A 14274-nucleotide genomic window follows, 5' to 3' on the forward strand; every position below is an offset into this window, starting at 1 on the left:
GGTTGTTTGGTTGGTTCAGTTTTTAACAAGATCCTTTTTTTGAGCAATTTGTCAGTTTCACTTAAAATTTCAACCTTGTGGCCATGAAAATATACCTGATATCCCCTTATTTAATGTTTTCAGGATTTCTTAAAATATCTCTTTTCACTCCTTCTATTTCTCATTTATGAATTCTCCCCCCAGCCCCATCACTCTCACTGTCACCAGAAATTTATTAAGTTTATTGGTCTTTTGAGGAAACTAATTTCTGATTTGTTGATTCTTTCTGTTATTTGTAATGTCTTCGACTGTTACTCTAGTCGTCTTCTTTCTCTCTTTGGAACTAAGTTGCTGTCTTTTTGTAACTAACTAAGATGGATGCTTGGCATATTAATTTCCAGACTTATTATTTTCCCATATATACATTTAAGGATATAAATTCGCCTCTACTTATTTTCTAGTTGTGCTATGAAGTATTTTCATTTTTGTCCAGTTCAACAATTTCATTATGAAATAATATGGCTCTTTTGCAGTTTTGTTTTTAATTTCCAAATTAAATATCCAAATTCCAGGGGCACCTGGGTGGCTCAGTGGGTTAAAGCCTCTGCTTTTGGCTCAGGTCATGATCCCAGGGTCCAGGGAACCTGCTTCCCCTCCTCTCTCTCTGCCTGCTTCTCTGCCTACTTGTGATCTCTGTCTGTCAAATAAATAAATAAAATCGTAAAAATAAATAAATAAATAAATATCCAAATTCCAGATTCTTTTTCTTTAATTGTTGTTAACTTATTTCTAGCGTGAATGCATGGTGGTCAGATTTCATATTCAATAGAATTCTAGTTCTTTGAAATTTGATGAGACTTACTGTACGGTCTAGTTTGTTTAATTTTTATAAACATATCATACATACTTGGACAGAATATGAATTCTTTATTTATTGGGGTGGTTTTCTATATATGCCTAATTGGTTCAGTTTGCCAACCATGTCCCACAAGTTTTATTTACCAATAGTGATATTTTCTGTCAGATTCTCTCAGGTACTAAGAAAAATATGTTAACTCTTTCCACTGTGATTTTGGAATTGCCCATCTCTTAGGGGTTTGTGCAATTTTGCTTTATATATTTTGAAGCCATGTGTCTAGATATATACACAATTTAAATTCTTTAATTTTGAATTAAATTTTTTCTCATTTATGAAATGTGTTTTATCTCTGATAGTGTTTTTTAATTTTTTTGTTTTTAAATTTAATTAATTAACATTAGTTTCAGAAGTAGAGGTCAGCGATCCATATAATACCTAGTGCTCATTACATCACGTGCCCATCTTAATATCCATCATCCCGTTAGCCCCCTCCCTCCAACAACCCTCAGTTTGTTTCCTAGAGTTAAGAGACTCTTGTGGTTTGTCTCCCTCTGTGATTTCATCTTGTTGTATTTTTTCCTCTCTTCCCCTATGATCCTCTGTTTTGTTTCTTAAATTCCACATATAAGTGAGATCATATGATGATTGTCTTTCTCTGAGTGACTTATTTAACTTGCATAATATCCTCTAATTTCATCCCTGTCATTGCAAATGGCAAGTTTTCAAAATTTTTGATGGCTGAATAGTATCCACACACACACATACACACCACATCTTATCTGTTGGGCTCTTTCCATAGTTTGGCTATTATCCTATTGTGGGCATTGCTGCTATAAACATTGGGGTGAAGGTGCCCCTTTGGATCGCTACATTTTTAATCTTTGGAGTAAACCCAGTAGTGCAACCGCTGGCTTGTAGGGTAGCTCTATTTTCAACTTTTTAAGGAACCTCCATACTGTGTTTCAGAGCGGCTTGCATTTTAACCAGCTTGCATTCCTACCAACAGTGTAAGAGGGTTCCCCTTTCTCTGCATCCTCGCCAACATTTTTGGTTTCCTGACTTGTTAATTTTAGCCATTCTGACTGGTGTGAGGTGGTATCTCATTGTGCTGAGTGATATTGAGCTTTTTTTCATGTGTCTGTTGGCCATTTGTATGTCCTCCTTGGAGAAATGTCTGTTCATGTCTTCTGCCCATTTCTTGATTGGATTATTGTTTTTGGGGCGTTGAGTTTGTAGATTTTGGATACTAGCCCTTTATCTGATAAGACATTTGCAGATATCTTCTTCCATTCTATCAGTTGTCTTTCAGTTTTGTCAACTGTTTCCTTTGCTGTGCAAAAGCCTTTTATCTTGATGAAGTCCCAATAGTTCCTTTTTGCCTTTGTTTCCCCTGCCCTTGGAGTCGTGTCTAGCAAGAAGTTGCTGTGGCTGAATCTAGTAGTGTTTTTGCTTAACGGTATAAATTGTTTTACATTAAGCTTTCATTTGGTAAGTATTTGCATAATGTTTCTTTTTTTACCTTTTATTTTCAACCCTTCTGTATCCTTTTTTTTTTTTAAGAAGTGTCTCCTATATATTTAGTTCAAAAAAATCTGCCTTCTTTTGATTTGAGCATTTATTTCATTTGCATGATTGAATTGGTAGTAAATAAATAGATTTAATAATTACCATTTTATTGTATATACTTGTCAAGTCCCTTTTTTTGGTTGTTAACTCTTTAAAACTTTTTAATCTTCTCAGTTTTTTCTTTTTGTTTGGAAACAACATACTTTGTTTATCTAGACTATATTAGTCAAGAAATTACAGCAAGTATACATATTTAACAAAATTAATCAGTGCCTTCCCCCTTTTCCCATATTAGGACATAGTAGATTTTTCAACTCCCATCTGGTCATCTTCCAACTCATAAGTTATTATTGTCCTTTATTTTGATACCACATTCAAAGACCCTATAAAATATTACTAGTCTTACTGTATTCAGTCAGTGTTCGGTAATTTTACCCAAATATGTACTAATCTTTTTGTTCTTCAGTAATTGAACCATTGATCTTGTATCTTTTTTTTTTCTTTAAAGACTCTTTATTTGAGAGTATGAGTGAGGGGAGGGGCAGAGGGACAGGCAGACTTCCTGCTGAGCAGGGAGCCTGCCATGAGGCTTAATCCCAGGACCCTGAGACCATGATCTGAGCAGAAGGCAGACACTTAACTGAGTCACCCAGGTGCTCCTGATCTTGTATCTAGGATCATTTTTCTTCTGCCTTAAGCATATATACTCTAGGATTTCTCCTCCTCCTCCTCCTCCTTTTTTAAAGAGAGAGAGAGTGAGTATGCATGGGAGCAGGGTGGGGGCAGAGGGAGAGAGTGAATGTTAAGCAGGCTCCAAGAGCCCAGGAAGGGTGCTCTGTCTCACTACCCTGAGATCATAACTGGAGCAAAAATCAAGAGTTGGACACTTAATTGAGCCACCCAGCCACCCCTGTCATCAATCTGTTGATGAGAAATGTGTGATAGAGGGTGCCTGGGTAGCTCAGTCTTTAAGTGTCTACCTTTGGCTCCGGTCATGATCCCAGAGTCCTAGGATCAAGAGTCCCACATCGGGCTCCCTGCTTCTCGGGAAGCCTGCTTCTCCCTCTCCCACTCCCCCTGCTTGTGTACCCTCTCTTGCTGTCTCTCTGTCAAATAAATAAATGAAATCTTAAAAAAAAAAAAAGAAATGAGAGATAGAACTTTGGGTATGGGTTGAAGTACTATTTTATTTATATATATATATATTATTTTTTTTTAACCTTGGATGAGGTTTGAACATTTTTTTTTTCCTCTCTTGGTAAAAACTTCCTAAGTTTCATTTTTTCTAATGTACTTTTTAAGAGGGTATTCACTATTGGAGACAAGAACAGCTTGTGCCTAGTTAGGACTGTATGAAATGTGTTTATTATAGTCTTAATCATAGGGGGAAAAAATGAGGTGGTGTTGGATCTGGAGACTTTAAATAGTTTGAAAATTGTTAGCAACTCAGCCTTAGCATGCTTTCTCCTAAGTGATACTTTCATTTCTTTTGTGTAGTTTTACTTTTATCAGATCCTTCTGATTTCCTGCTGTAGATGTTTGTCAGAAAGAAATACTAGCAACTGCCTAACTTCCTCTTAAAGCATGGAAGTAATTTTTATACTTAGTTCACAGGAATGTTTAAATGCCTCACTTTTTATTTGTTTTTGAGATTTTCAAAACAGTAGAATGGGTGTTGTCATATTTTTATAGATGAGAATGTCATTATTTCAACAGAGAGCCTAAATTTTTTTGCTGAATCATGTAAAATATCTACAAGTAGGAATACCAAAACAAAAGGCTTATTATTAGTAGCAAGATCTTTCAAGAATTAGAAATATAGGGAACATGGTGAAAGTTTGGGATGCAGAGGTGTCAACTTTCATTTATTTTTAGATCTTTTTTTTTAAAAGATTTTATTTATTTATTTGACAGACAGAGATCACAGGTAGGCAGAGAGGCAGGCAGAGAGAGAGGAGGAAGCGGGCTTCCTGCCGAGCAGAGAGCCCGATGTGGGGCTCGATCCCAGGACCCTAGGATCATGACCCGAGCCGAGGGCAGAGGCTTTAACCTACTGAGCCACCCAGGCACCCCTATTTTTAGATCTTAAAAGGGAATTCTTTAAATTAAAACAAGATACTGAAAGCAGTGTATTTTGAAAAAATCCTTATCCTTCTTTAATCTTTATACCATTTTTATTGATTGCTTCAAGGGATTTCAAGCTTATGACTGTTTTATTTCTAGAAATTAAACTTGTTCTGTTTAAAAATGAAGTTTCAGGGTACCTGGGTGGCTCAGTTGCTTCAGCAGCCGACTCTTGGTTTCACCTCAGGTCTTGATCTCACAGTCATGGGATCAAGCCCTGTGTCGGGCTCCATACTCAGCACAGAGTTTGCTTGAGATTCTCTCCCTCTCCTTCTCCCCCTGCCTCTCTCTCTCTCTCTCTCTCAAATAAAATAAATAAAATCTATTAAAAAAAGGAAGTTTCTGTAGCATGTAGTATTAATATTTACCAAAGCCTTAATAAGCATTTGCATTATTACTTTTCTTTTTGCAGACGTGAAGAAGATTCTTAAAGCATGTCATTTCATTGAAAGTTATTATATAGCTATGCCATGTAACCTACTCCAGATCCATCTGGACTGTTTATTGATAACCCAGTTTCCCTGTCAAGAAACAATAATGCATATTAGAATAGATTAAATGAGAGTTGTCTTTAATTTATCATGTTTCTCTGTAAGATGCAAATACGTATTTTTTAAGTCATTACAATATTTTTTGTTTGGAGTGTTAGATGACTTAATATTATGACATGAATCAATGTCAATAAGCTAATAATAGAGTTGGATAGTTGGGAGTGTAGAGGGATGTAAGAGGGCTGAAATTTATAGATTTCTAGCTTTTGTCTTATGTTAAGCCATGATTTCTTTCAAAAGAAGAGGTGTTCAGTTTGGTTTGGTTTGTTTGTTTGTTTTGGTTTGTTGGTAGAATAGCTAGCTCAAAAAAGCCATTGCTTATTTGCGCCACTTCCAACCAACAGAAATGCTTTAGTAAGTAAGTAATCTAGAGTGGTGGCAAACCAGCATTCCAGAGAAGAAATGAAACATAAAAAGTAAACTTTAGCCACAGAAGCAGTAGGTCTTCATTTCAGAGGAGATTACATTGCTTCCCTTGAAACATAAATAATTTTTTTCAACTCTTTTTGTTTTAATCTTTTAATATTGGATTTGTTTAATATGTAGTAGAATGATCTGGTATGGCAAGTTTTCTTTTCTTTTCTTTTCTTTTTTTTTTAAGATTTTATTTATTTATTTGACAGACAGAGATCACAAGTAGGCAGAGAGGCAGGCAGAGAGAGGGAGGGGGAAGCAGGCTCCCCGCCGAGCAGAGAGCCCGATGCGGGGCTTGATCGCAGGACCCTGGGATCATGACCTGAGCTGAAGGCAGAGGCTCCAACCCACTGAGCCACCCAGGCGCCCCAAGTTTTCTTTTCCAAACAAATTCTTGGTTATTTTCATGTATTGTTGATTAGGTAAATTTTTCCAGGTCTGTTACAGTGTTTTATCTTAGATTTAAAAAAAAATTAATCTATTAAATGTGTGTTAATTCATTATATATATAATCTATCTTTGTATTTAGTCTGGAGAGTTGAAAAGATTTGAGACTTTGAAATTGAGCTTTATACCTTTTTGTTGGGAGTCCTTGGGCATGTTACTAAACTTCTTTGAACCTTAATTTTTTAACCTTTGCAGTAATTAATAATTACCATTGTATAGGTTTATTTTAAGGAGTAAATTAGTTTAACCTTTGTGGTGCCTTGCTCATAGTTGGTACTCAGTAAAAGTCAGTTCTTTTTTCTATGGTAAGATCTTTTCTGAAAGGTTATTTCCAGATTTGATAATGCTATATCTGAATAATTTTCTTCATGTTTCTTAAGAATCTCCACAGAAGGGGAGGAAACATCAAAGAGAATTGTTGTCTTTTAGAATAGTGAAGACAAAAGGAATTCATTAGGGAGAGAGGGAGACAAATTTTAAAGTTCCCTAATTTTTTTCAAATGTGTGCTTGGCTACAAAAGGGTGTGCCTTGTTAGGGTGTCATTATATACTAGGAATATGCTTTATTCGAAGTAGAAGTTTTATGTACAGTTTGTTTTAATGTAAGATACTTACTAACATTAAGATGACTCCAAGGAACTGTCAACCACGTGACTAGGAAAGTTCCCCTATTCCCTACCTTTTTTTTCCCCCCCCACTCTAAGCTTTTATTATATACTGAGCATATCTGATGTTGTGCTATTGACTGTCCATTATTCAGGAGAAGATTAATTTTATCTACCTAGAATAAGACTATCATAATTGGAGTAGCTAGTATTTTAAATATTACGAGTAATATCCTCTGCAAGCCTGACTGTATATAAACTTTGGACATATTTGGCTCTCTTTGTCCTTATTAAAAACAAGCTAATGTGAACGTATAAAGCACTGATTGTAGAGATGTGGATGTGTCTAGTGAGTTGTGAAGAATGGACATTTCAGGGGTAACAAAGTCTATGAAAATGGCTTATGTCACAATATGTTACAATAACTGTGTTACAAAGTATCTTTTGATGTTTGAAAATAATTCATATATTAGTTGTTTTGTGGCTTCTCGTAATTGTAGTACTCAATGCAAAAAAAAAAAAAAAAAATTAGGAAAACAATAAAGTACAAAGAAAAAAACCCCAATAAAAAATCATCCTAATCCTGGGAACCAAAGAAAATCACTTAACTTTTTGACACATGGCAGTGTCTTACTTTTTTCCACCTGTGTGTCTGTGTGTGCATTTACAAATTATTTTACAGAAATTATATAATGTTGGGGAGTTTGTTCTTTTTAATTTGAAAATTACTGACACTATATTTTCTTAGGACAGTTGTATTTGATAAAAGAAAAACAACATGAAGGTTTTGATGGGTAGAGTATTTGTAAGCTTTTTAGGTTAGTAAGAGTGGGATTGGTTAAAGAAAGAGAAAGATTGGTTGAAGAAACAATCAGAGAATTTAATTTTACTTGCAATATTCAGAAGGACTTGAAAGATCAAGGATGGGGTCCTTCATTTGAATAGAACTATTGATGTGATCACTCTTAAAAGAATTTTCCCCAGTGGATTATGAGTTCTCTTTCTGAATAGTGCTATAAGGCTTAAGGGGAAAGAGGAGATGAAGACTTACCTAAGATGAACATAAAGTAAAATTGGCCGGACACACATAATTCCAGTAAATATATTGGTTATAACAGTGGTAGAATCTTAGTGTGCCAGAATTTGGAAGGAACCTCTGGCCCTATCCAACTCTAAAACACAAGTTTTACAGATAAGGAACTTATCAAAGTTGTATCGCTAATTATAACTAGAATCAGAGACTTAGGTAATATGGCAATTGGTTACTGTTAAAAAAATACGAAATTTATGACTTTTCTAATTTTCTGTATTTTTGCTTTCTGTTTTTCATGTCTGCGTTTTCCTTGTGTGTCTTAGTTTTCTACTCGTCTCCGTATATTCCTGTCTTTTACTTTATTCTTTCTCTTCAGGTAGCCATTATGTAGAATTAATGCATATTTTAAAATCATTGTCTTTATCAAATAATTGTGTCTTCTGCTTGTTTTTTTAAAAGGATTATTTACCTTTTATGTGTCTGTCTTAAAACTGAATAAAATTCAGTTACTATGTTTTATGTCTATAGAATTCTAAATTTGTGATTCATGTTTTACTATCATCATTATTAACAGGAACCCCTGTTAATTTTATCTGAAAAAAAGTTTTCCAGTTCTTGTAATGGGAGGGTATTGGTGGGAGTAAGCTGGATGAGTAAGAATTATCAGAAAAGCCCACGGGGGAGTAGATTATGAAACACTCTTACTAAAATAAGTTGCGAATCTACTTGTTCTCCTTACTGTAACAATTAAAATACAAATGCTACTGCCTGAGTGCTAACTTCAGAAGGAAAGAAGAATATTAGAACTTTCTTATTGCAAAAATTTTGAAGTCCTAAAGGAGGACTAGAGGAGTAGATGGGATGGAAGTTTTCAGTTAAAGCCACCTGAAAAGACTCGAAAGCTAAAGGTTATGGTTGCAGCTGAGCTTCGTAATTACCCAGAAAAGAGAGACATTAGGAAGATGTCTGTACATTACACAGTCTGTGGCAAGTGTGTAAGTCCTGGTGAACAGACAATTTTACTTACAAATTCTTTGGAAGAGTATTTACGTTCGGGGACTAAATGAAGTAGAAGGGAAATTTGTCTTTATAAATTATAATCTATATGGATTCATGTAAAAGGAAACCCTTGTTTAAAAAGTAAGAATATGTTATTATATAACATAACAAGTCCAGAGGTAGATTTCATGGTTGGTCACTTCAGTGATCCAGTTTCTCCTGTCTCTGCTTTGTTGTCATTATTGAATTGACTTCATCCTCATACCTGTACAGACTGGCTGTAGCAGTTATGTACATTGCATACAGATAGGAAAATTTCCAGAAGAATAAAAGTAGATTTGTCTTCTTGGCATGTTATTTAGAAGCAAAAGAAATATTGGCTACATTAGCCAGAATCGGGGTCCACACCATTCTAAATTAATCTTTGTTGAGGGGCATGGGATTAGGTCTTGATAATTATTTGGGATGAAATAGGTATTATATGGGGAGTTCAGTCTCTGTAACCACTATGGCAGCTAGGGTAACAACTCTTCTTAAGAAGTAAACTACGAATTTATTGATGAAATAATTTCAGAAGTAAAGCAGAGTGAAACACAAGTCCCTGCCTACCACTTAAGAGCTGCATGATTTTGGTTAAGTTCCTTAATATCCCTAAACATGCATTTCCCCATCTGTAATACCTAGTTCATAAAGTTGTTTTTTTTAATTAAGTCATATTTAGTCTGTCTTAACTAAGAGTGAATTTTAACATTTCATAAGTATTCAGTAAATATGTTACTATACTGGTACTCCTGCTTTCATCTCTGTGGTTTTGTACTCAAAAGAAAATTATGTCAAAATGTAATTTTCACTTTAAACAATTAGTTTTGTTTTTCCTGAAGATATAAGGGCCTAGACCAAAGACCAAAGTTGTTGAGGCATTCATTTTCTTTTTTCCTTTTTTTTTTTGAATTTTTTATTATCATATAATGTATTATTTGCCCCAGGGGTACAGGTCTGTAAATCATCAGGCTTACACACTTCACAGCACTCACCATAGCACTTACCCTCCCCAGTGTGCATAAGCCAGCCACCTAATCCCTACCCCCTTCACCCCCCAGCAACTCTCAGTTTGTTTCATGAGATTAAGAGTCTCTTATGGTTTGTCTCCCTCCCGATCCCATCTGGTTTCATTTTTTCCTTCCCTACCCGCCACGACCCCCCGCCCTGCCTCTCAATTCCTCATATCAGAGAGATCATATGATAATTGTCTTTCTCTGATTGACTTATTTCACTTAGCATGATACCCTCTAGTTCTATTCACATCGTTGCAAATGGCACGATTTCATTTTTTACGGCTGCATAGTATTCCGTGTGTGTGTGTGTGTGTGTGTACACACATACCACATCTTCTTTATCTATTCATCTGTTGATGGACATCTAGGTTCTTTCCAGAGTTTGGCTATTGTGGACATTGCTGCTATAAACATTCAGGTGCACCCACATCATCTGATCACTACATTTGTTTCTTTAAGTACCCAGTAGGAGGCGCTCATTTTCTTCTCTAGTTTTCTTGTATTTATTGTGACAAAAAGGGGGAAAACATAGTAAATTTAGTATGAGCTGCCACTAAAACAATTTGTTTACACGATTTTGTCAACTAATACTTTACTACATATATTTGAGATAGCGTGAAAACTGAAGTGATACATTTTCTGAAAATATGCTGTTATTAGTGTATTAGTGACATATTACCCTTATCAATACAGGCTTTTTTGTCTGTTTTGCTATAACAAAAAGTGAAAGCCAGTTAAGGTATAAATAATTGTCTCTCATTCTTTAATATTTGCAGATGGTTTGTTCAATCAGTACATCAGCCAACAGGAATATAAGCCACGATGGAGTCAAATCATTCCCAAAAGCACCAAAGGTAAGTCTTGTTTTCTGGATTGTGAATGGTTTTGTTTTAATGGCTCAGTATCATTTTTCCCAGGGTAGCACAAGTTTTACAGTACTTTGTTTGGGAAACATGAGTGTTTAACATAACACATAGGTTCCTTAACTAGATGGCAGAATTAGGTTACTATATTAAACTTTGAAACCTTTTTGTTTTTGGACAGTTTTTACACAGAATACCCTCATAAACTGCTTTTATAGAGGTACTGTAAAATTACGGGCTTAGTGTTGTAATGCCAGATGTGTTCCTGATAAACCCTCAGTTTTGCAGAATTGCTCTCTGAAGTGAAAAGGGCTTATGAGGAAGGTAGAAATGGAACATACTATTCTAAATCTGCGGAACTTTTTATGCAGATACGAATGAAAACTAGTGTAGTAACCCTGATAAAAATAAATGCTGGTATAGGTAACTCTCTTGAGGGATTTACATTGAGCACCACAGTGAGTTTGGAGCCTTAAACCCTGGGACTCATGCTTCCTTCTTTGAGCTGTCGACCTTAGAGGGTATTGATCAAACCTTAAAATCTGATCTAGCGCATAGTCTTCTCCATTGATCCATTTTTTCATACAGAGGAAAGTATTTGTCACTTCCTTTTTTTTTTTTTTAAAGATTTTATTTATTTATTTGACAGAGAGATCACCAGTAGGCAGAGAGGCAGGCAGAGAGAGTGGGGGAAGCAGGCTCCCCTCTGAGCAGAGAGCCTGATGCAGGGCTTGATCCCAGAACCCTGAGATCATGACCTGAGCCGAAGGCAGTGTCTTAACCCACTGAGCCACCCAGGTGCCCCTTTTTGTCACTTCTTGATCTTGACTCATTGCTTTGCCAGATGTTAATGTAGTGGAAAGTGTAGCGATTGCTTAGTGCAATTACTTGCGTTAAGGGAAGGCAATTCTGTGGATGTTTAGCTTTTTTCTGACAGTCTTCATAAATTGCTAAGCACTTCTCTTAAATTGGGAGAAAGGTCTTCCCTGATATTGTTAAACATTAATATTCTAGAGAAAATTGCTTATGAACCTCCATAATTTGTTATTCAGACATCATTTCTCCTGCTTTATCAGTCATTTTTGAGATAAATTTTGTCAGAGAAGCACATGCTGTAGCAGACAGATTATAATTGTGTATTTGAAAACTAATGGGTTAAATATATAAAATGCAAACATGTTGACAATAAATTTAGTTTCTTATTCTGTTCTTGAAAGTGGCAATGTGGGGGAAGAAGGAAGACAAAGATAAAACTTCAGTGATAACGAGCAGTGAAATCTTAACTATATTGGAATGGAGAAAGAATTTACGGAGAACTTCTGAATGAGAAGTCTTTGAATACAGTAGTAATAGATTGAATGTTTTAGTTTGGCATGATATTTTCTCTATATAAGAACTGACATTTCAGGGGCACCTGGGTGGCTCAGTGGGTTAAAGCCTCTGCCTTCGACTCAGGTCATGATCCCAGGGTCCTGGGATTGAGCCCCGCATCGGGCTCTCTGCTCAGCGGGGAGCCTGCTTCCCCCTCTCTCTCTGCCTGCCTCTCTGCATACTTGTGATCTCTGTCTGTCAAATAAATAAATAAATAAATCTTTAAAAAAAAAAAAAAAAAAGGACTAGCATTTCAGTATTTTTCATAGTACCCCAGTGAAATTAGTAAAAACTTGGATGGTCCCTGTTTTACTTAGGAGAAAGCTGAGACATGGAAAATTATTAGCCAGAGTAATGTATTTCAGTTAATAGGGGAATAATGAAGAAAACCTTAGGTTTTCTGTTTTATATCAGGACAGACCTTAGAATCCTGCAATTTGTTGAACCATTGAAATGAAATTGTATCTTTGTTTATATTAAGATTTGGTGTAAGGTAAGATTCAATACAAGTTGAACAGCAGTTCTACAGAAGTTTAAAAGTTTCCCTGATCATATTTCAAACTGCCTGTTAAGCTCCACCATGGAAATAGGAATCAAAAGGAAGTAAATCTTAAACTTCTCACTCAGTACTCAAAATAGTTGGTAAGTTATGTGATAATATAAATTAATACAAAACTTGATAACATGTTGGTTTTTGGTAGCTTAGTTGTATGAACTTTTTTTTAGTCTTTTTTTTCTTTTGTTTTTAAAGATTTTTATTTATCTGTTTGAGAGACAGAGATCACAAGTAGGCAGAGAGGCAGGCAGAGAGAGGGGAGAAGCAGGTTCCCTGCTGAGCAAGGAGCCCAATATGGGACTCGATTCCAGGACTCTGGGATGATGACCTGAGCCAAAAGCAGATGCTTAACCAACTGAGTCACCCAGGCGTCCCAGTTGTATGAACTTTAAAACTGCTCATTATACTAGGTATAATTAGGTATGCTTGGAATATAGACCTGAGATCTAATTCTGTAACTGCTTTCCACCTTCACTTTGTCATGCCATTTGTTTAGAGTTTTTTGTCTTAAGTTTTTGTGGAATATCCTACCTCCTTGCTGATATGGCACTGGTCATGAATATATTAAAAATAGTTTCCTGTTGCATTAATAGCCTGAAAGCATTGGAAAAAAGAGCAGGGTAATTATTATAAACATAGTTATATTATTTCTTTTGAGTCTTTTAATTTGTTTTTAATATTGAAAGAATAAATGTGTTAATTTTACTACTCATTGCAGACTTATGAATGCAGTTACTCTGGATTTCCAGTTATTCTGTGTTACTCTTTTTAAAGAACATAATTGTTTCTTCTTCAGGTGATGGAGAGGATAACCGACCAGGAATGAGAGGGGGCCATCAGATGGTTATTGATGTTCAAACAGGTAAGGAATATTTGCAGTGGAAACCAATACTTTTTAAAATTATGCATTCTAAAATATCAGCACAAAAATACTTCTTCCGTTCATTGCAGAGGTGAAATGTTATCAACCGTATAACCAAGTAGCAAAGAATATAGAGATTAGTCACAGGTTTAACATAAACAAGGTAGTAACACATGAGGGAAGGGAGGCTACTACACAATTGAAACTAGGTAACCTCAAAGAAATGTGCAGCCCTTTCTCTTTGTGAATGTGTGTGGGATTATATATGTTCGAATTTTTTAGTAAACTGTGGAGTATCTCTGGATTTTTCAGTGCACTTATATCTTAATGCCATAATATGGGAATTACTGAAGGGGAATTAAAATATTTTTCAAGAGCAAATATCAAATTAAGTAGCTTAAGTGTTGATAAATTCACTAATTGCTTAACACTGTTCACAAACCTATAAATAATTTGTGTTACCTACTTCTTTTCGCCTTTTAGACTTTATTCTGTAACTTGGTACAAAAAATTTTACTTAGGTTTCTACAGCCTGGGACAGCTTAGGTACCATTGTATTTAGAGGTCACTGCTAAGATTATAGTAGACTTTAAGTTACTATCTGGAAAAGTGAATAATAAGAATTCAGTATAGTTTTACTTTATTATTTGGTTTTAGAATACTTTACTTCAGGGAGTGCCAATATCCATTCAAGTAATATTTTACTTTTACTTTTTCTGTTACTGTGTTATGCTGATTTATAGTGCCTCAGGAGAAATTTTTGTTGACTCACATCATGAAATAAGAATAAAAATTAATCACAATGCAGATAATAATCTTCTGGGCATTAATATATTTTCACAAATGTTTTGTAAGTAACAAGGAGAGAAGTTACGTTATCTCTCTGAAAATTAACTGTTAAAATTGTATAGTAACCTGTGAGCTGGTTTAGCAGTATTACTAGTTTCTTTGTAGAAGAGATTCATTTAGGGCATCTGAACTTGCTCCCCT

General features: G+C 35.3%; 1 protein-coding gene across 2 annotated transcripts in view; it reads left to right on the forward strand.

The window, feature by feature from the left end:
- Positions 1–14274, forward strand: part of MKLN1 (muskelin 1) — a 182181-nt gene that overhangs the window by 85238 nt on the left and 82669 nt on the right. For both annotated transcript variants that reach the window (XM_080818012.1, XM_080818013.1), the window contains exons 7-8: positions 10409–10486; positions 13219–13284. In XM_080818012.1, coding sequence (XP_080674138.1) covers positions 10409–10486; positions 13219–13284 — 144 coding nt within the window. The remainder of the gene's footprint in view (positions 1–10408; positions 10487–13218; positions 13285–14274) is intronic.

The sequence above is a fragment of the Martes martes genome (assembly GCF_963455335.1).
Source record: "Martes martes genome assembly, chromosome: 11".
NCBI lineage: Eukaryota > Metazoa > Chordata > Mammalia > Carnivora > Mustelidae > Martes > Martes martes.